This window comes from Myotis lucifugus, unplaced genomic scaffold (genome assembly GCF_000147115.1).
Source record: "Myotis lucifugus unplaced genomic scaffold, Myoluc2.0 scaffold_153, whole genome shotgun sequence".
NCBI lineage: Eukaryota > Metazoa > Chordata > Mammalia > Chiroptera > Vespertilionidae > Myotis > Myotis lucifugus.
In genome coordinates this window covers 62,654-85,060 of record NW_005871201.1, presented here as the reverse complement: position 1 = coordinate 85,060, position 22,407 = coordinate 62,654, and the positions used below count along the sequence as shown (strand labels likewise).

The following is a 22,407-nucleotide window of genomic DNA, read 5'->3' as shown; positions in this document are numbered from 1 at the left end:
AGAGAATGGTAGGTTACATCTGTATTTATACATTGCAATCAAAGGAAAGGGACATAGGTGGGTTACATGAAATCCATTGGTGATAGACTAGAGAGGCGGGAGAAAGCAAAGTGGGGAAACCCCTGGGATTGGATAAAAAGTAAAATGATAGACATATACTTAGGTGGGTGCAGGAACAATTAACATGACAATAATGAAGGAATTTGTGGTATCTGTCCTGGCATATTAGGTTGTGCCCCCAAGGGCTCCAGAAAAAGGGAAGTTACAAGTTACCCAGACATTTCAAAGGTATGTTATAGATGCAACAAGACAGATAGGCTCAGTTGAGGTAAAGGTTGACCTTGTCAGTGAAGATATCAGCCTAGGACGTAACTACCCACCGTAACTGCTCTTAGTTAAAGTTTAATTTCAGACCATCCTTTGTTACTCTAGGTCTCTGAGTTTGCAAGACCACCATGTAGGCCTTCCCTGAGCTTGTCAGGTTAGCATGTGTTCCCTTTCGTCCACAATGTATTTTGCTACTTTGCTGCTGAGAATCTCTCTTACTAGGTTAGAATCTCTAGCAGATAATAAATTTTCACATAACACTAGTTACACGATGCATCAGTGACCCCTTATTAACAGTTTCCCAACTCAAGGGTGAGAGATACAAACAACTCTCACGGTCCTCCACCAAAGCTAAGTATTAGAGTTTCCCTATCTGAGGAGGAGAGGAGGCAGAGTCTAACACCAGGCCAGAGTGGTGAGGGATTACGAATCATCCGCACACCAGGTGGCTGAGCCTGGTTGGCTCCAGCACCCAGTGAAGGGAGTCAGCGGCTTTTAAAGGACTTTTGGTGGGATCTTTCTGGGCAGAGACTTCTTTATGCATACCCAGAGGGGAGAGAATGGAATGTGGTCACCATAAGTGAAAAGTGGTCTTCAGCAAAGGGAATGTCCATATTGAATTGACCATAAAGCCAGTGGGGGAGGCGGGTAAGTTGGGGGGGGGTCAAATTTAAGGCCCTAAGGTCCTCCTTTGGAGCCTCCTAAGTAGTATTCCAGTGACTTCCTCAGTTGGAATTGCTCCTCTCTGTTTTCTGGGAGAGTTAGTCCCTATCCTGTGGATTTCCTACGCTGAGAATTGCGGGGTGTCTTCCTTTTTTTAACAACCTTTTATTTGGCACCTACCACATATCAAGCTCAGAAGAAACAGTGGGGAACAGGCCCCATGGAGCCCTTCCTCCGAGTGCCTGGGCTGGCAAACATCCCAGACTCCGAACCACACTTCCCTGCTCGCGGCACAGCCCTCGCTCTCCTCGCTGCTGCCTAACCCTACACTATCTTCTTAGGCTTAGTTGGGAAGAACTGTCCCAATAGCATCTCTTAAAAAGTCAGGATAGTTTTGAAAGAGGTGACAATATTGAGTATTTACAAATAGACTATTTACAGATTTACAAATTCTGGGTGGCATCTTCTGCTCCCACTTGTAAGGCAGGCGCACTTGGCTGCTCTGGAAACTAGAAAAACGTTAAACTCGAATTCAAATCAAGTTTTCAGAAATCGTACAGGTGAAGCCTCCCTCTGGTTGCTAGGCAACCGGACGGACTCTCCAGCGAGGACCAACTTGCCTCCCACACTGGACCATCTCTCCCCAGTGGTGGGACGCGGAGGCCCCATTGGTCCCCGTCTCCTCTCACTCGGCTCCAATTGGCCGCCGAACCTCTCACTCCGCTCCCGTTGGCTCTCGCCGTCTGGCGCCGAGCTCTCATTGGCAGGCCGGTTCTCGGGCCACTCGACGTCACTCTCTCACCCCACTTCCTCTGCCCTCCGACTCGGACACCGCCCCTCCTCCCGCCCTTCCAGCCACGAGGGAAAAATCCGAGCGAGCGCCCTCCTCTACCTTCCTTCTGATTGGTAGAAGCCAGGCTGGGGGGCGGGCACTGCCGGGCTCGTCTGCCGGCTGCGATTGGCTGCTTGAGCCACTGCCCCGCCTCCCACCGCCTCCCGGCGCTGCCGGAGTCGGGCGGGTGGGCGGCTATAAAGCCGGTGGCGAGGGGAGTCGCCGCGCCCTGCGCCTTCGTGGCTCGCTCCCTTTGCCGCTCCGCCGCCCGGTCACCTCTGGGTGAGTGCCCCGCGCGGAGAGCCGTCGCTGGACGGCGGAGGGGCCGCGGGCGGGGTGAGGGCCGGCGGAGGCGGAGGCGGTGCCCTTGACTAGGCCCGAAGAAGTCCGGCTCGGCCCGGCTCGGGGCAGAGGGGGACCTGGCCCCCGAGAGTCAGAGCCGAGCGAGGCTCCCTGCAGGCGGCGGGCGTGGGGCGGGGCCGGGGGCTCTGGGGTGGGCTGGCGAGTTGCGGAGTGGAGAGGGCGAGAGGGCGTTGAAGGTTATGGGTTCGAGGGACACAGTCGGCCAGGAGTCGGAGGTGCCAGGGCAGGGGCCGGGCGTGGGCATCTGCCGGGGACGCGACCGGAGCTGCGTTGCCAGGGCGCTCCCGCCGCCTTCAGTGAAGGGGACGCCCGGGGATGGGGAAGCTCACCCGTGGGCTGTGGCTTGGCGGGGGGTGTGTCCTGCCACCCCAGGGCAGTTGCTGGGAGGAAGGGGAGTGGGCAGCATCCCCAGCCGAGCGCAGGGGCAGGTAGGCATCGCGGCCGCGAGGAACCTGGCCGAGGGCTGGCGCTCTTGGCTGCTGCTCACGGCGCTTGCTTCAGAGACCAGATTCCTGCCTCCCACCTTCCGCCTCCGTCATTTTTATGCCCATTTTAAAAACAGGGTTCCCCGTACCTCCCCCCTGCCGACAGCTTCAGGACCAGCCTGACCTGCTAGGACGATGTGATGGGCCAGGCACCCACAGGGCCTGCACACACCAGAGGTTTTGGGTTAAGTCAAGGACATTCCCAAAGCAAGTCTATGGAGCCTTTGCAAACGCATGTCCTGCCGCGGCCCGGGGTAGAGAGGGGATGGCTCAGGGCCACGCCGGGGGAAGGGGTTTGGACCACAGGTAAAGAGAGGCTGCCCCTGCTTGCCATGCTTGCCTGTGGCCTGGGCCTTCGGGCTCCTCGGGCTTCTCCGGGGCTCCGTCTGCTGCGGGCCTTCCTCCGGATGCTCTGGCCAGCCTGCTGCAGCCGGGCCAGGTCTGCTGCTGAGCACCAGGGGCTCCGTTTCAGGGTCAGGTCATGAAAAGGGATAGCGAGATAAATGACAAAATCAAGACGAATGGAGGGGCTCACGCAGCTACCCGACTTTTCCTTCTGAGATGGAGCGTGGACCTGTCTGTACTGCACAGATTCTGTCAGGAGACGGATTGAAAGTCCTTAACACGGACCTGTGCCCAGTGGGTCTTTGCAGCTTGAGACACCTAAGCAGTCTGTGTTCATTCTCTGATCAACACCTTATTTTCAAAATTTCAGTTATTTTCGTATGGACAGGAAGAGCAGGAAGAGCATGTTTTATGGGGGGTGGAGTAAGACATTCTTTTTGTTTTGTTTGTCCTTTGTAGGTTTCTCTCTTCTGAGTTTGTCCTATTTTCAGTTCTAGTTTAGTTCAGTTCCATGCTACCTTAGTCGGTAACTCCAGTTCTTAGAGGGTGTTTCCCTTTGGGGAGAGTTAAGTGGATGTGACGTTTGAGGCCATAGACGGCCATATCATCTGTTAGGCTAATTCTGGCGCTTGCTTTTGATCTTGTTTACTTAAATATTCCTCCAGAATGCTTTCACGTCTTGTTTCTCTTCACTGGGGTTGGTTTTGAGAATTTTTGGTCAGTATTTTAGATAGCTTTTCTCACAGGAAATGCAGAACCCTGATGTTGATGTGACGTGTTTCCTTGGTACCCTAGAATTATTTAAAATCATAATCCAGTGGAACTGAATGTGGGGAGACACAAGTTGGTTGTGGAGGGAGGAGCTTGATGGGCTATATGTCAGAATCACTATTTAGTTTCATTTAGAAAGGGGTATCAAGGCTTATAATTTTAGGTCGGGTTCCTAAAGAACCAAGTATAGAAGGGTGTGATATTTCTATGTTTCTCAAGAAGGTGATATAGATTGAAGAGGTTGAGAAATGTGTCACCCAATCTAATGGGAGGAGGGCAGGACTCGTTCTTAATCACCTATTCACCCTAGTGCTTGGCATGTGTGATGCTCACTAGCTGTCCATCAGCTGAGTATACCTAGTTAGAGCAGTAGAGGAGAAGCTAATCTTTCAAGCTCACAGTCTTCTCTGCAGGGTTTGTGCTTGGGGATGCGTGCATGTGGGAATGATTGTAAGACTAACAAGTGTTCTCGTCTGATTCCGTTTCGATTCCTTACATTTTTCGGGTTAGGATCTGGGAACAGTGGAAACCTACCATTTGCTTTGAACAGCAACAGTAGAGAGCTAATTTTCTGAACACTCTGGTGCTGCCGCTCGCCTTAAAAGTGATAGCAAAAAACTTACTAGTGAGGGCAGCTACAAGTACTAAATCTACAAGATTTGTCCTGTAATTGTTTTAACTCCAAATTCAGCCCCTTAAAAAATGGCAGTTGAATGCCCTTTACTCCAAGGTCTCAAAGGGATTTCAAAAGAATAAAAATACAGTCCTTCCCCCAAGAGGAGTCTAGGAACCCAGGGGGGATGGGAGGACCTCTCAGAGTTTTCTTTTGAGGGTAGAATATGGAGACTTTGGTGTGAATGACGTGCTTGCTGCAGGAGTGCAGGGCCCTGATTAGAAAACTCTAGGAAACTTTCCTAGTAGAGGAATCTTACAAGAAGGTATTGAAATATGAGTATACTCTCTGATAAGCAGACCAGTAACTGAGGTGGTGGTGGGGGGGGTCGGCAGGGGTATCCATGTTTTATACTTAGAGAACCAGCCAGCGTGTCCGCACAGGAAGGCTTTCTTCACGGCAGTCTTGTTTGCTTGCTCCTGTGGTGGAAAGGCAGCTTATTCTCAATTGCCTGGATTCCTCTCCTGTAATAGTGAGCAGGTCGCCAGGTGACTGCTTATAGTTTATCTTGTACCCAAATGTGTCCTGAATTTCTCTGACCACCTGTTGGAATCAAGCTACAGGGGAGCCAGGAGGAATTCAGAACAACTGACTAAACCCCAGAAAAAAGCATGGTTGTAGGAACATGGTTGCAGGAACTAGGCAGCCTCATCATTTTAATCTTTGCCAAACTCATTGCCTCAGGAGTTTCTAAACACCCTTTGTGGTAACCTGCCCAGCCGCTGGTGATTCATTAACCACGTCCTGACCCTGACCCATGCTGCTCGGCTCGGCTCTGGCACTTGCTCTGAAAACACCTTCTAGGAGAAATCTGTTGGAGACTTCGGCAGGGCTGTTGCAGGGAGAACAGAGAACCTGGCTAGCGATGACAGAAGAGGATGGAAGCCTAATCCCTTTCCCATGGACTCTTCCCCACAGTGGCATTTACTGCCTCCATTTGTGCTCCAGGCCTCCTTCTCCAGGGAGCCCCAGTAGCCGGCGACTCTCCATTCTGTTTCTTTGCCTCTAGTGCCTGCTCCCCCCGCCTCTTTCTCTCTACTCCCATTCCCCTCCTCTCTTTCCCCTTTCCTCTTCCCCCTCTCCCAACATTCATGCCCAGTTTATTTAGTTATTGTTATCTTTTGAATTTTTATAAGAGTTTATCTGAGCCAAACTGGCGACATATACCGAGGAGCAAGATCTCATATGCTCCCCTTCTTCCCCAGTTTGAATAATTAAAATTGAAAGAAGGAATATCAGCAGTTAGGGGAAATTTCCTTGGCATAAATAGTGTCGAATGCGTATGCATACATGGCTTCAAGAAGAAGAATTACTGCCCTAACCGGTTTGGCTCAGTGGATATGGATAGAGAGTCGGCCTGCGGACTGAAGGGTCCCGGGTTCGATATTCTGGTCAAGGGCATGTACCTGGGTTGCGTGCACATCCCCAGTAGGGGGTGTTTGGGAGGCAGCTGATGTTTCTCTCTCATCGATGTTTCTTACTCTATCTCCCTTCCTCTCTGTAAAAAATCAATAAAATATATTTTAAAAAAAGAAGAAATATTACTGCTATTTAAGTAGTCTCAACATACAGAGGGAATCATGCTTTCCCCCCACCAGTGAGAACTGGTCTGCATGGTCTGCTTAATTTGCAGACTACACAGCATAAAATGAGAGAATAAAGAACAAAAAATAGGTTATTTTTTCAAAGTGTGTATTTAATACTTTAATCAAAGAGGTTTTGTGGAATTTTGGAGGGAGGAAGGGAGAGAGAAACATCAACATCTATGTGAGAGAAACATCGATCAGCTGCCTCCCGCATGTGCCCTGACCTGGGGATTGAACCTGCCACCTTTTGGTGCACGGAGGTGACGCTCCAGCCAACTGAGCCACACTGGCCAGGGCAGGATTGGTTTATTTTGGGAGGTGAGGTTAAACGTAATGAAGTAGGTACGAAGTCTGAAGAGCTCTTAAGTGATCTACTGATGTGAAGAAAGTAAAGCTTTACTAAATAGCATCTCATTGTAGTCTCTGGGCCAATGCCAAGTTGGCCAGTACTTAGAGAGCAAAGGAAACTGTTAAACAGGAACTGTTGTCTCAAGTAACAACCCTACAGCACACGTGGACTAAAGGAAGTGCTGCAGGTCATCATCCCATTTTCTTTCCACTTTATTTATTTATTTATTTAAAATAATCATTGTTGAAAGTATTACAGATGTCTCCCTTCTTCCCCCATTGACCCTCTCTGACCTGCCCCTGCCTCCCACCCCCACCCCGGGTAGTTTTCAGTACAAGCACTAAGGGGAAATCACTCTAAAAGGTTGGGGCAAATGAATGTGGCTGAATGCCGCCGAGTTGAAAACTAGAGGCATGAGTGAGTAAATGAGGATAATTACATCTTGCTAGAAAGATAGGTATTTTGTTTGAAAAATCCTGAGGTCTGAACCTGCCCCTATAAGAGCTAATACAATAAAGGGGGAAAGGTTTATCTATAAGCGTTAGGTAACATTTTTCCTAAGCAAGGTCAAATTCTGTACTACATTATGTAATTGGATAAGGAAATGTTTAACTCACTTTGAAGTTGTTTTTTGAATTCATGTGGTAATTTATGACTTATTTGAAATTCCTAGTGCCTGAAGGAGGAAACAGTGACAGACCTGGAGACTGAAGTTCTTTGTCCCTCACACAGGTATGGCACCCTGTCATGCTGCTAAGGAGTGTCCTCTCGAAAGGAAGGGGGAATTTAATTTTTACCTCAGGGCAAATAATACATGCCACACAGCCTCAAACCCTGTACAGGGTTACACCCTAGCTTGAAATACTAGTGAATGCTAATTTTGTGTTTAATGGACTAATGTAAAAATCTTTCGCTGGGAGGGTTGAGCCTTTGCTTTAGAACAGACTTGAGTCTTGTTGGTACTTTCTTGTTGGAAGATAGCTTTAAAGGTTTCCAGAGCTGTGGTGAAAGTGTACCTTTCATTCCTCTTTAAAGAAATTTAGTCCAGCCAGTGTTGCTCAGTGGTTGAATGTCAATGTATGAACCAGAAGGTCATGGTTCGGTTCCTGGTCAGGGCACATGTTGGGGTTGCAGGCTCGATCCCCAATGGGGGGTATGGAGGAGGCAGCCAATCAGTGATTCTCATTGATGTTTCTGTTTCTCCTTCCCTCTCCCTTTCTCTTTAAAATCACTAAAATATATATATTTGTAAAAGAGCCTGGCTGGCATGGCTCAATGGTTGAGCATTGACCTATCAACCAGGAAATCACATTTCTGTTTCCAGTCAGAGCACATGCCCAGGTTGCAGGCTTGATCCCTGATCTGGGTGCATGTGGGAGGCAGCCAATGGTACGCTCTTACATCGATTTTTTTTCTCTCTCTCCCTCTCTCTTCCTCTCTCAACTCAATTAAAACACTTTTTATTGTTAATCCTCACCCATTGATTTTTAGAGAGAGTGGAAGAGAGAGAGAGAGAGAAAGAGACAGACAATATCACATAGTTCTTTACAACATGGAAGAATCTTATTTGAGTTTCCTTTATTTCTAATAATCATACTTTAAATCTAAAGATGTATAGTTTTGGCCCTAACTGGTTTGGCTCAGTGGATAGAGCATCGGCCTGCGGACTCAAGGATCCCGGGTTTGATTCTGGTCGGGAGCATGTACCTTGGTTGCGGGCACATCCCCAGTCAGGGGTGTGCAGGAGGCAGCTGATCGATGTTTCTCTCTCATCGATGTTTCTAGCTCTCTATCCCTCTCTGTAAAAAAATCAATAAAATATATTAAAGAAGTCTAATTTTGAATAAAGTGCAAGCTTTTCTGAAAGATGATAATTTTGAATAATAGTACTTCATTCTTACTATAATTGTTATATTTAAAATTGACTGCCCCAAGTAAAGTATGATGAACTTAAAAGTAAACTAATATTTTAGGTGATAGTTGAACTCTTAATGTTGATTTCTCAAATTTGAACTTAACAGTTTAGAACCTGAAATAATGTTCTTTTCTTCTTCCTGAAGCTCTCGCACCATGCCTGGGTCACTTCCTTTGAATGCAGAAGCCTCCTGGCCAAAAGATGTGGGCATTGTTGCCCTTGAGATCTATTTTCCTTCTCAATATGTTGATCAAGCCGAGTTGGAAAAATACGATGGTGTAGATGCTGGAAAGTATACTATTGGCTTGGGCCAGGCCAGGATGGGCTTCTGCACGGATAGAGAAGATATCAACTCTCTTTGCATGACTGTGGTTCAGAACCTCATGGAGAGAAATGGCCTTTCTTATGATTGCATTGGGCGGCTGGAAGTCGGAACAGAGACAATCATCGACAAATCCAAGTCAGTGAAGACCAATTTGATGCAGCTCTTTGAGGAGTCTGGGAACACAGATGTAGAAGGAATAGATACCACGAACGCCTGCTACGGAGGCACGGCTGCTGTCTTCAATGCTGTGAACTGGATCGAGTCCAGCTCCTGGGATGGTGCGTTATGTCTCTATTCCAAAGAAACAATCTCTGAGGATGAATAGGCCCAGATGACCTTTTTTTAAAAAAATTTTAAAATATATTTTTATTGATTTCAGAGAGGAAGGCGGAAAGAGAGAGAATCATTGATCGGCTGCCTCCTGCACACCCCATACTGGGGATCAAGCCCGCAATCCGGGCATGTGCCCTTGACTGGAATCGAACCCATGGCCCAGTTGACCTTTTAATGAATGCTATATGCAAACGTTACCACTTACGCTTGTTGGTATATGTTCAGGAAGATAGCTAAGACTTTAAGCATATCTGCATTATGAATCTGTTATCTTTATCATGTAGGATATTACCTTATCAAAACTTAGACCATTTTTTTTTTAATCCTCACCCCAAGGATATGTACTTTTTATTGATTTTAGAGAGAGAGGGAAACATTGATGTGAAAGAGAAACATCAATTGGTTGCTTCCTGTACATGCCCTGACTGAGGATTGAACCCTCAACCTAGGTATGTGTCCTGACTGGGAATTGAACCAGAAACCTTTTGGTGTACGGGACAATGCTCTAACCAACTGAGCCACCCGGCCAGGGCCCATTTTCCAAAGATGGGGAAAGCATATTCTGGGGGAAATGTAACACTTCAGTTTCCACGTGTAATATTTACAGTATGGATCACCTTCTTTTGCACTGATGATGTTTTTCAGGACGGTATGCCCTGGTAGTTGCAGGAGATATTGCCGTGTATGCCACAGGAAATGCTCGGCCTACAGGTGGCGTCGGAGCCATTGCTCTGCTCATTGGGCCAAATGCTCCTTTAATTTTTGAACGAGGTGAGTGGGAATGTTTTTTGTTTTTTTAAAATTAGCACAGTATGCTGAGAAATTTGAAAATAGAAGCTAGTGCTTACTGAGTGGTCATTCACAGCAGACACTACTTGCTAAGTGCTTTCTTTGTATTATCATATTTAGTCTTCATAGCAATTGTATGTGGTGAGCAATGTCCTGTCCATTTTGCAGAGAAATAAAATGGGTTTAAGTAATAACTTAAAGGAAGCACTTGCCCGTAGTCACACAATAAGTGGCAAGCTTTATTTCCGTTTAGTAAAGCAATCGTAGTCTCCCAGTTAGATTTATGAAGCTTGCATGAAAATGTATAGCCAAGGAGTCTTAGGCCTATTGTGGATACAGTTGTTTCAGTTACTATTGGCTTCACCTTGTGATGCTTATACTGCAAGAGGCGAGAGTTGACTAGTTAAGGAGGGCCCAGTAATGCTTGCTAGCATGCTGACATCAAGAAGCAGAAATCCATGGACATCTTCCTTTTTGGTTCTAATAGGACTTCGTGGGACACACATGCAACATGCCTATGACTTTTACAAGCCTGACATGCTTTCCGAATATCCCATCGTGGATGGGAGACTCTCCATCCAGTGCTACCTCAGTGCATTAGACCGCTGCTACTCTGTCTACCGCAAAAAGATCCGTGCCCAGTGGCAGAAAGGTGGGTTTCCGCCGCTCTCCTCAGCTTGGTCTGTGTAGACAACCGTCTGGGTGTCTTCAGTGAGAAACTGCTCATGGGCATCCTTCATCAATCAGAGTCCTTTAACCATGTCTTCCTCACCCACCAAGTGGCATTTCCTGTAGTTTTGGGGAATGTGTAATTTAGGAAAAGAGGTAAGCTTTGGAAATGAGATATCTCTGCACAAGTACTTAGGCCGACTTATCCCCAGTAAGAAAACTAAAAAGTAGGGTAAAAGAAAGTAGCTTGAATTTTGTTCATCTTTTGTGAAAGGTCCTTCCACAGGTTTTAGTTTGTGACTGTGTCCAGAGAAAGCTGTAAGAAGGTCAATTTCTCCCCCCATTTGTACTTGACCTGTGGATTCATATTGGCTTTTTTAATGTCATCATTAATCTCCATCTTTAACCCTGAAAAGGTTCTTTTTTTCTCCCCAGTCGTATACTTTTTAATAGTTTTCAGAATCTAGGCTGAATAGCTTTTTTAAAGCTGCGTAGCTTTTTAGAATAAAAGTAATGACGATATAAGCTCGGGTACATGCTTTGAGACACTTGGTGAGCCACAGGCAGTCTGTGTCTTTGATGACCACTCAAAAGGGTGGCAGACTTCACAGAGTAACTTGATTACAGCGCGGAGGTAGATGGTCACAACATGGCACATTGTCTACAAAACAACATTCTGACAGAACTTCAGCAGGACACAGCACAGTCTCAGGTATTAATTCAGGCACTGCTTTCTGACCAGTACAGACTGCCTAAAAACCGGGCATGTATTTTGACTAGGGGAAGAAATAGATATAGCTGCTTAACTCTTCTGCTGGATACAGCATATCTTTTCCAGGAGGAGACAGGCTCAGCCAAAGGAGTTCTGAGGTACGGAAAAGGGCAGTATTGAGTCAGTGCTGTTACAACGCACAGTATTATCAGATAAAATATACTTTTCCCATAGTCCAGCGTGGCTTTATGAGGTTGTGAGAGAGGGTTAGAAGTATATTCAGACACCTGGTGGATCTGGACAAGCAGCATTGCTGCAGTCTGTAAAATGGGCACTGCTGAGCAGCCTGTATTGAAGGGTACGGCGATTCTATAACTGTTAGGACATGCAGTGAGAAATACACTTTACATCCTTTGTGTGTGCTGAACCCAAAGAAAAGTGTCATGAAATTGCTTATTCATGCTGTGAATTATGCAGCTTATTTTCTATTTAATTTTTTAAACTATAATTTTTTAAGATAAAAAACTCCTAGCCCTGACCCACTAACTTGATTACACAATCCACTAATGGGTTTTGACTGTTACCTCTGAAAACCAGTAATATGGTAGTGTATATTCTATCTCTGACTGTCTTTTTGATAAGCATTTTAAACCACACAGGTATTTCATTGTACCGTATATTTTTGGTTGTGATTTAAAGATATAAAAACATCCTAGCCCTGTTCAAAAATAAAACTTCAAAAGTCAATTACATGAATTTCATAATGTCTTTGGATTTCTTTTTCAGAGGGAAATGATAGAGATTTTACCTTGAACGATTTCAGCTTCATGATCTTCCACTCACCCTACTGTAAACTGGTTCAGAAATCTCTGGCTCGGATGATGCTGAATGACTTCCTGAATGACCAGAACAGAGATAAAAATAGCATCTATGGTGGCCTGGAAGCCTTTGGGTAAGTGGAATGTTAGGGTTTTTTTCCTCCTATATGAGAACATTTCTTATACCTATCTGTTAAACTATTATTTGTACAGTCCTGAAATTTTTAGAGTCCAAAGGATTTTAGAAGTAATCTAGTCTAACCTATTTGTGTCATCAGTGAAGAAACCGAGTCCCAGAGAAGTGGTGGCTTACCTACAGGAATTGTTGAGTCATTTCTACTCAGCTTTTCTGATTTTCCCCTTTTGGCGCCCTCTGTCATCAGCATGATAATGTGGCCCACCAGCGCCTATATTTACAACAGTCTCTTCACTCTCCTCCTGCCTCTCCCCAGCCCTGGGCCCCAGATTCATCTGCTCACTGTCAGAGTCGGCCTCCCTTCCATAGCTTCCGCACTGTTCAGGCTCACTGCCAACCTCCTTCCACTTTTCCTCACCTACCCCTTTTCCATCTGATGAAATTCTACTCACCTTTTAAGACTTGGCTCCTGTAATACAATGATTCTCCTAACTCAATAGACATTATTATGGACTCAAAATAGTATATTCTTTTTGGTGACAGCAACACTTTAGTGTGTGTATTAACCCATTAGAAGCAAGTTGTCTTAACTTGGTTATTAAAAACTTTGAGAAAAAGGATGATCTGTTTACAACTGTTATATCTTCCATATCAATTAGCATGCTACTACCTGGCCTTTAACAAATGGAATCATAAAGAACAGAATCATACACAGTTGGAGATTAGAATAGTAATTGGGTACACTAATACAATAAACATGGAGTCTTTGAACACTAAAGCTGTCTTTTACAAATCTTTCAGGGATGTTAAATTAGAAGATACTTACTTTGATAGAGATGTGGAAAAGGCATTTATGAAGGCTAGTTCTGACCTCTTCAATCAGAAAACGAAGGCATCTTTGCTCGTATCCAATCAGAATGGAAACATGTACACGTCCTCCGTGTATGGCTCCCTTGCCTCTGTTCTGGCCCAGTAAGTATCACTTTCCGCTACTAACTCCCCTCATTCAGGGAATGTTAGGATTCTAAGACCAGCTTCGGTGCCAGGTCACGGAAATTGTACTTCCAGGCTCTCTAGCCTATTGTCCATTGACTTAAAGAATATATGGGGTGAGGCTACCGTTATTCCATAGTATTTCATGTCAACATGGCTGTTTAAAAAAAAAATACATATTTTTATTGATTTTAGAGAGAACAGGAGAGGGATAGAGAGACAGAAACATCAATGATGAGAGAGAATCATGGATTAGCTTCTTCCTGCAAACCCCCACTGGGGATCAGGCCCACAACCCAGGAATATGCCCTGATTGGGAATCAAACCGTGACCTCCTGGTTCATAGGTCAACACTCAACCACTGAGCCACACCGACTAGGCACACTGGCTTTTCTGGCTCCTGTTCTCATGGTTTTATTATTCCTGACCAGCAGTTGAACCAGAAATGCCCGGTTGACAAGGTGACTTATTTTATGGTAAAATAACTTTCATAAGCCCCCTCCTCTCGAAGACATGAACAGCTTGGTTCTGTGGGCTAGCTGTCAAGTCAAGCTTTAGGTTAGGTCCCTCAGGCTATAGGACGAGTTCCTAGTCCAGCTCAGAGCTTTCTGCACACTGTTGTTTCACATCAGTTAAGTTTCCTGGCTCCTCCCCTGTACAGGTACTCGCCTCAGCAGCTGGCAGGAAAGAGGATTGGCGTGTTCTCCTATGGCTCTGGCTTGGCTGCCACCCTGTACTCCCTTAAAGTTACCCAAGATGCCACCCCAGGTAAACACAAAGTCTTTCAACAAGAACGTGTGGGAGCCTGTTCTGGGCAGGTTGTCCAACAGCTTCTCAAGCACGCTCAGTCTGTCCCACAGGGCGTCTGTCCCACAGGGTGTTGCTGCATTTCAATGTCAGTACTTCTTCCCACACAGCTGGGTTTTACTCTCATCTAAGAATCTGCCTTACCTGGGTGAAGGCAGTTCTGTCTGCCTGAGGATATCTTCTCTCCACCCTTCCAAATCAGGAAAAAATACCAGTTTAAACATTTTATGGTGGAGTGTTTTGATTTTTCCTTTTTTGGCAAATAACTTTACCTTTCATCTTGTGTTCTCAACATGTAGTCAGGGGAAAGGAAGCATATCTACTTAAGGCAGGCAGCTTTTTGAGTGTTTAATGATTCAGTCTGATCACATGAGTGAATAACAAATCATTTCTTTTTTTTTTTTTTTTAATTAAATCTTTATTGTTCTGATTACATTTGTTCCTCTTTTTTTCCCATAACTCCCCTGCTCCCAGTTCCCGCCCCACCCTCCGCCCTCACTCCCCACCCACTGTCCTCATCCATAGGTGCACGATTTTTGTCCATTCTCTTCCCGCATCTCCCATTCCCCTTTCCCCCCCCCAAGAATAGTCAGTCCATTCCCCTTCTATGTCCCTGATTCATTGTAATCACCAGTTCATTCTGTACATCAGATTATTTATTCACTTGATTCTTAGATTCACTTGTTGATAGATGCATGTTTGTTGTTCACAATTTGTATCTTTACCTTTTTCTTCTTCCTCTTCTTAAAGGAAACCTTTCAGCATTTCGTATAATACTGGTTTAGTGGTGATGAAGTCCTTTAGCTTTTCCTTATCTGTGAAGCTCTTTATCTGACCTTCAATTCTGAATGATAGCTTTGCTGGATAAAGTAATCTTGGTTGTAGGTTCTTGGTATTCAGTACTTTGAATATTTCTTGCCATTCCCTTCTGGCCTGCAAAGTTTCTGTTGAGAAATCAGCTGACAGTCGTATGGGTATTCCCTTGTAGGTAATTGAGTCTCTTTCTCTTGCTGCTTTTAAGATTCTCTCTTTGTCTTTTGCTCTTGGCATTTTAATGATGATGTGTCTTGGTGTGGTCCTCTTTGGATTCCTTTTGTTTGGGGTTCTCTGCGCTTCTTGGACCTGTAAGTCCATTTCTTTCACCAGGTGGGGGAAGTTTTCTGCCATTATTTCTTCAAATAGGTTTTCAATATCTTGCTGTCTCTCATCTTCTGGCACCCCGATAATTCTGACATTAGTGCGCTTGAAGCTGTCCCAGAGGCTCCTTACACTATCTTCACACTTTCGGATTCTTTTTTCATTTAGCTTTTCCAATTGGGTGTTTTTTGTCGAATCTTTGGTTTGATTCTTGTGCTCCTCTGGAATGCTATTGGGTATAATATTCTTTATTTCAGTCCGTGTATGCTTACTTTCTAATTTCCTTATCGTAGCATCGAGGGTCTCATTAGTTTTCGTGAGGCTCTGCTCAAGTTTATAGCAAGCCCTCAAAATTGCGATTCTTAGCTCCATATCCTCCATTTCTGTCATGTTTTTTTGTCTCCGCATCTTTTATGCTTTCTTGGTGCACCCCCTTGTGGTCTTTGTGCGCAGTCTTGTTCTAGCCAAGCCTTAATTGCTGTAGTTAACACTAGAGAGATTTGACCACCAGGCCGACTGGCTATAAGAATCAGCTGTGTGGAAAACGTCTGTCTTCTGGGGAGGCGCTAATCCAGCCTTTGCCTGAGGCGATCGGCAAATGGCTGTGCGCAGGATTTGGGCGGGGCAGGGTCAACAGGGCGGGCGGAGGGAGCAGTTATGGCCGCTCTCAGTCCCGTTCCCAGAGGCTCTGCTTCTCAGAACCCCGGCAGCCGCTGCAAACCTCGGAGAGAAAGCTACCCTCAGGTTCCAACTGATGCCGGATAATTCCGCTTCTCCCGTTTGAGTCTGGGTCCCTAGAGACTCGCCCGGATCTGGAGCCCAGAGTCTGAGACTCACTCCCGACCGAAAACGACAACCGCACCCTCAGCCACCAGCCCGCTTTCGCGCGCACCTCGGTACCTTTGTATTTTCCACACTGCGCCTCCTCTGAGCCTCGGTTTGCTGTTCTCTTTCCTTCTAGTTGTAGAGTCTCTCTTCAGCCAGCCTTCCTGTGGTTCTGGGTGATGTCGGTTCCGTCTTTTAGTTGTATTTTTGAAATGGTTGTTTGCGGCAGCGGTCTCCGGTGTTTACCTACGCCGCCATCTTGGTCCCGAGTCCAACAAATCATTTCTTACTGTTCACTAATATTTAAGTTATCTAGTTTTCCTAACTTTATGGTCTTGGCTACTTTTAAACTTCTGTGCCTTCTCTGTGGTAGAAGGAGCAAAAACAGAATGGTGGTAGACTTGGCACTGCTTTAAAAACTGCCTCTATACAAGTTATTTATAGTCTCAACCTCACCTGTTTAAAAACTTGTGCACTGGCTGACACTGAACAGGTGTCTAGTCAGAGGTCATAGAAGCTGTGTCAGGTAGATACCATCTTATCTTTAAATATATATATACTAGAGGCCCTGTGCACGAATTTGTGCACCAGTGGGGTCCCTCAGCCTGGCCTGCAGGATCAGGTCAAAACCAGCTCTCTGACATCCCCCGAGGGTTCCAGATTGTGAGAGGAAGCAGGCCAGGCCAAGAGATCCCACTTGGTTTTTCAACAGGAATTGTTGAGTCATTCCTACTCAGATTTTCTGATTTCCCCCTTTTGGCGCCCTCCGTCATCGCATAAGGTGGCCCACCAGCACCTGTATTTACAACAGCTGGGGCAAGGGAGAGACTCGGGTTGTTGGCCAGCTGGGGAGGGACTGTATGTCTGCCTGTCTCACTCAGTCCCTATTGGCCGGACCCCAGCAGCAAGCTAACCTACCAGTCAGAGCGTCTGCCTCCTGGTGGTCAGTGCACATCATAGCAACCGGTCGACTGTCTGCCCCCTAGTGATTAGTGCACATCATAGCAAGCGGTTGAGCGACCTTAGCATATCATTAGCATATTACACTTTGATTGGTTGAACAGCTGACCAGACAACCAGACACTTAGCATATTAGGCTTTTATTATATAGGACTAGAGGCCTGGTGCACAAAAATTTGTGCACTCGGGGGTGGGGGGGTCCCTCAGCCTGGCCTGTGCCCTCTTGTAGTCTGGGACCCCTCGGGGGTGACCACTTGCTGGCTTAGGCCTGCTCCCCGGGGGATTGGGCCTAAGCTGGCAATCAGACATCCCTCTGGCAGCCCGGGAGCCCTTGGGGGATGCCCACTTGCCAGCAGGGAGCAGACCTAAGCTGCAGTCGGACATCCTTAGCGCTGCTGAGGAGGCAGGAGAGGCTCCCACCACCACCGCTGTACTGGCAGCCATCAGCCTGGCTTGTGGCTGAGCAGAGCTCCCCGCTGTGAGAGCGACTGATCACCAGAGGGCATCTTCTGCATTGAGCGTCTGCCCCCTGGTGGTCAGTGTGTGTCATAGTGACCAGTCATTCCCAGTCTTTCTGCTGTTAGGGTCAGTTTGCATATTACCCTTTTACTGTATAGGATAGAGGCCTGGGTGCACGGGTGGGGGCCGGCTGGTTTGCACTGAATGATGTCCCGGATCAGGGTGGGGGTCCCGCTTGGGTGCCTGGCCAGCCTGGATGACGGGCTGATGGCTGTTTGCAGCTGGTCACACCCCCTTCAGGGTGGGGGTCCCCACTGGGGTGCCTGGCCAGTCTGGGTGAGGGGCTGAGGGCCGTTTTCAGGCTGGCGAGCGACTGAAGCTCCCAGCCTCTTTTATTTCCTTTTTTTTTTTTATTTTGGGATTTATTGACCTTCTATAGCTGTCACTGGAGCTGAGAGCCAGCTCCAGCTCTGAGGCTGTGGCTGGCTGAAAGCAGGTATCTGGGTTTGTTTAGCTTCTATAATTGAAACTCTGTTGCCATCACTGGCGCTCTAAGCTCTGAGCCCGCTGGCGGCTGAAAGCAGGTTTCTGGGTTTGTTTAGCTTCTATAATTGCAACATTGTTGCATCCGGAGCTCAGAGCTGGGCTGCGGCAGGCAGGGAACCTTGGCTTCCTCCGTCACTGTAGCAAGCCAGCCTCATGTTCGCTTCAGCTGCCTGGCTGCCAGCCGCCATCTTGGTTGGCATTTAATTTGCATATCTCGCTGATTAGCCAATGGGAAGGGTAGCGAAGTTACGGTTAATTACCATGTTTCTCTATTATTAGATAGGATATTTTTTAGAATTGATTTTTAGAGAGAAAGAGAAACATTGATGTGAGTAACTGCTTGGTTGCCTCCTGTATGCACCCCAACCGCAACCTGGGTCTGTGCCCTGACCAGGAATCAAACCCATGACCCTTTGGTGCACAGGATGATGCCCCAACCAACTGAGCCACACCGGCTGGGGCAGTAGATACCATCTTATCTTTAAACAATAGCCAGTAGTTATAACAAGCAGTGAAAGTGTGTTTTTTTAACACTTGGCAACATTTTGTTTAGGCTTTCGGGCATGCTATTTTTAATTTTTAATGTTGGAATTCTTTACTATTTTAGGTTCTGCTCTTGATAAAATCACAGCAAGTCTATGTGACCTTAAATCGAGGCTCGACTCAAGGACGTGTGTGGCACCAGCTGCTTTTGCAGAAAGCATGAAGCTCAGAGAGGACACTCATCACCTGGGTAAAATATTCTGTTGTTAATATACACACATATACATCCCAAAGCCTGTAACAACATGAAACATACCACATAAAGATACGGTTATCCACAGATCTAGGCTGTATTCAGTACAAACCTGATGTTGGTGAAAATTGTAGGAAAATATACAACTCTTCAGTTTATTACCAGGTAAGTTGTGTATATAACTAATTGTTCACATTCTCCGCCTTTCCTTCAGGCAACTACATTCCCCAGAGTTCCATAGATTCCCTTGTTGAAGGAACATGGTACCTGGTTCGAGTGGATGAAAAGCACAGGAGAACTTACGCCCGGCGACCCTCTCCAAATGCCAACACTTTGAATGAAGGAGTAGGACTTGTGCATTCAAGCACAGCCACTGAGGTACAGGGAGCGTGTGGTGGTTGGTCGTGGGCTTTGGTGGGGGACATTTCCATCCCCAGATTACTGGGCGTGGGGGGCCTACCTGAGGCTTAGCAGCTTAGGGAATATCAGAAAGAGAGATTCAGAGCGGGCTTGGGGCTTGGGTTCCAGCTGTGCCCTTTCCCAGTTTTATAAAGTCCTTGCATTTAAATGGTTAGCATTTTCAAGTTTTAATAATACCAGAATTGAGGGGAAGACGGGTCTAGAGAGAGGCTCATTTGTGACACATCTTGGGAGAGAACATAAGGATAGGGTGTTGCGGCCCTCACCTCTCTTCTCTTGGGCCGTTGACAAAGTGGTCTCCAAAGTTGCCAGGAGGTGGCAATAATAGCTGTGCTTTGAATTCCTACCGTGCTCGGTACTTTATTTTCATTTTCTAATTTAATCCTTATCAAAATGGCCTTTTGGTTAATGATACTATGCCCATTTTAGAGATGAGGCTATAAGAAGTTAAATGGCTTGACGAGGATCATAGCCAGGTTCAAACGGAGGACTTTATAACCTTGCAGTTATTTATTATATCTCCTCAGCACGAACTTGGTGAACACAATCTTGCTTCTTGCTATTATACAAACTAGGTAGCAGGTCAACCTTCCGGCGTTTGGGTTGTGAATGGGAAATGTAACAAGTATAGGCCGTGGCTGGTGGGTCTCTGGCCTCCCCCTCTCTTGCTGTGTTGATAGTTGTGTAAGTTCACCATAAGGTAAAGAATGGTGTTCAGTTCCCGCTGTGAACAGTTATATAGAATATATTTAGCATAAACCTCCAAGGTTGGGCTCTGCCTTTCTACTGGAACTTGCATTAGCACCATGACTCAAAGCAGCAGTGACCTGAGGCAGCTTCTCCCGTTGATTTTTAGCACATTCCAAGTCCTGCGAAGAAAGTGCCACGGCTCCCGGGGACGGCAGCAGAGCCGGAAGCAGCTGTCATCAGCAACGGGGAGCATTAAGAACTGCCGTGCCGTGCGGGGAAGACCCGTGTGGGCCGGGCGGGGTGGGGTATGTATGGGAACGGTTGGGAATGGGATGTCTGGGACAATATTAAAGGATTACATGTTGCTTAAAATTTTGTGACTGACATGGAGCCTGGAAAACTATCGTGTTCTTGGGAAAGTCTCTGCTCAGTTTGCTAATTCGCTTCCTATTGAGTCTAGCTGATGCTTACTGTTCTCCATGATGTTAAGGGCTCTGCAAAACTTCATACCTCTCCGGCCATTCGTATGCATGAAGCTTAGTTTTTAAATGTGGTTTGATGAGTCGTTTGTTTCTGGCAGAAAGGAGCAGAGGTACTGGTCTTCGATTTTAATTTTTTTGAATGGATAAGAATTTTATACTTTGAACAAACAAGATTACTGAAAGTACCTGTGGTTTTTGATAAAAAGTTTCTAGTTTAAGGAATGTGCTCTTACATGTGATATACACAAACCCTGTTTGAAAATGGCAAGACAAACATGTTGTTTTTCTAAACTCTGTACATTCTGGAGAGAAGAGTTGGAAACTGGAATGTGGCTTTAAATCCAGGCAGCGGTGGCGAGTGATTGCAGGGCCTGAGCGGAGAGGCTGGCCCTGAGCAGGCCTGGGAGGGCGGCCTGGTGTGTTTCAGCTCTGAGTGTGGCTCTAGGTCTGCCCTGAATCCGTTCATGCTGGACGAGGCGGAAAAACACTGAGATGTTACTGGAACTTGTGTATGAGGAAGCTTGTTGCTGCAGTCCTTCTGTGTACCCTATTTTGAAGAATAAACAAAACATTTTTCTGGCTGCCTTTTCAAAATTTTAAAAAGGAGGGATAGGGCAAGGCGCTAGTTACTCTGATGCGTCAGTGTTATAAATGCAACCGAAAGACTGTGTAAGTATTCTTTTCCTTTTTTAAAAAAAATCTGTTTAATGAAAATAAAAAGGTAAAACCCAAGTTTTTACATAGTTTAATCAGCCAAAATGAGTATTCCACTTAGATCTGGAAGTAGGATCTATAAAGCATTTTCTCAGACTTCCACCTTAAGAAAACCATCACAAGGTCCGAATAAGACTGGCTAGACAGTTCTGTAGATATTTTTGGTGCTGAACTATGACATGAGCCTTATAGATTGTAAAATAGAGCTAGTTGGAACTAATGTACAGAATTCAATTTTTAAAACTTTATTTGCTGTTAAATTCTGTGAAGTCTCAGTTATCTAAAATAAACGTACACAAATATGAAATGTAATGTTTCACATTGCAAGGTAATATGTAATGTAGTGTTTGTAAAATACTCTTGTCTAATATTAACTAGTGGTACTTTGATTTGTACAGTCATACTTTGTTAAAATGACTTCATTTTAACATCCAGATAAATAATGGAAGTTCAGATTTAAAGATCGATGGGAAAGTGGTGCATGCAATACTTCCACAAGTATTGGGAGTTTGGTATGTTTTAAAAAGAGTAACTTTGGTGTCAGAAAAAGGGTTGTCTCAAAGTCCATTGCCAGCAATGGGCAGGCCCAGTAATATGGCACAGAATTAACTGTACACCTTATTGACAGTGAGGTGAATAACTTTGAATAAAGTTTTCGAGAAATATGGCAGATATTTGCGTCTTCTTTTTCTCTCCTAAACTAACATTTAGGCAAGAAATCAGCTGATAATCTATCTTTAAATATGGGCACTTCGCCCTAGCTGGTTTGGCTCAGTGGATAGAGCGTTGGACTTCAGACTGAAGGGTCCCAGGTTCGATTTCAGTCAAGGGCATATGCCCAGGTTGGGGGCGTGCAGGAGGCAGCCAATCAATGGTTCTCTCTCATCGTTGATGTTTCTATCTCTCTCTCCCTCTCCCTTCCTTTCTGAAATCAATAAAAATATAGTTAAATAAATAAATAAGGGCACGTGTGTTATTTAAATTTATTCATTCACCAATTCATTCATCATTCAACAAACATTCCAAAATGTGATATAAACAAGGTACTCACTTAAGTCAGAAATAAAATTTATAAGATATATGGTCTTGCCTTCAAGGAACTGTCCCTCTAGTGTGGAGTGATTTATACTGATAATTTATTATTACACTTTAGACAAAGAAAGGAAGTTCCAAGTTGGGTGATAAGCATGTATGAAGTTTGCTATAATTTCTTTTAAATATATTTTTATTGATTTCAGAGAGGAAGGGAGAGGGAAAGAGAGATAGAAACATCAATGATTAGAGAGAATCATTGATTGGCTGCCTCCTGCATGCCCCACACTGGGGATCGAGCCCGCAACCTGGGCATGTGCCCTTGACTGGAATGGAACCCAGGACCCTTCAGTCCGCAGGCCGACGCTCTATCCACTGTATCAAACCAGCGAGGGCTATAAATTTTTTAAAAATAGGTTTTTATTGATTTCGGAGAGAGAAACATCAATGATGAGAGAATCTTTGATGGGCTGCCTCCTGCATGCCTCCTATTGGGGATTGAGCCTGCAACACGT

The 22,407-nt window shown here is 45.6% G+C and overlaps 1 protein-coding gene across 2 annotated transcripts; it reads left to right on the top strand.

Annotated features, from left to right (window-relative positions):
• The first annotated feature begins 1,952 nt into the window (after positions 1 to 1,952).
• On the top strand, positions 1,953 to 21,530 carry HMGCS1 (3-hydroxy-3-methylglutaryl-CoA synthase 1). 2 transcript variants are annotated; one of them, XM_006095378.3, is made up of 11 exons: positions 1,964 to 2,104; positions 7,068 to 7,126; positions 8,455 to 8,912; positions 9,613 to 9,738; positions 10,244 to 10,408; positions 11,924 to 12,089; positions 12,893 to 13,063; positions 13,746 to 13,852; positions 18,426 to 18,551; positions 18,769 to 18,932; positions 19,831 to 21,530. In XM_006095378.3, exons 3-11 carry the CDS (start codon positions 8,465 to 8,467, stop codon positions 19,918 to 19,920), a joined length of 1,563 nt encoding a protein of 520 aa, XP_006095440.1. In that variant the 5' UTR covers positions 1,964 to 2,104; positions 7,068 to 7,126; positions 8,455 to 8,464; the 3' UTR covers positions 19,921 to 21,530. The 2 variants fall into 2 exon arrangements, with proteins under 2 accessions (XP_014316901.1, XP_006095440.1); XM_014461415.2 differs by lacking the exon at positions 7,068 to 7,126 and having other exon boundaries at positions 1,953 to 2,104; positions 19,831 to 20,050.
• Positions 21,531 to 22,407: the final 877 nt, after the last annotated feature.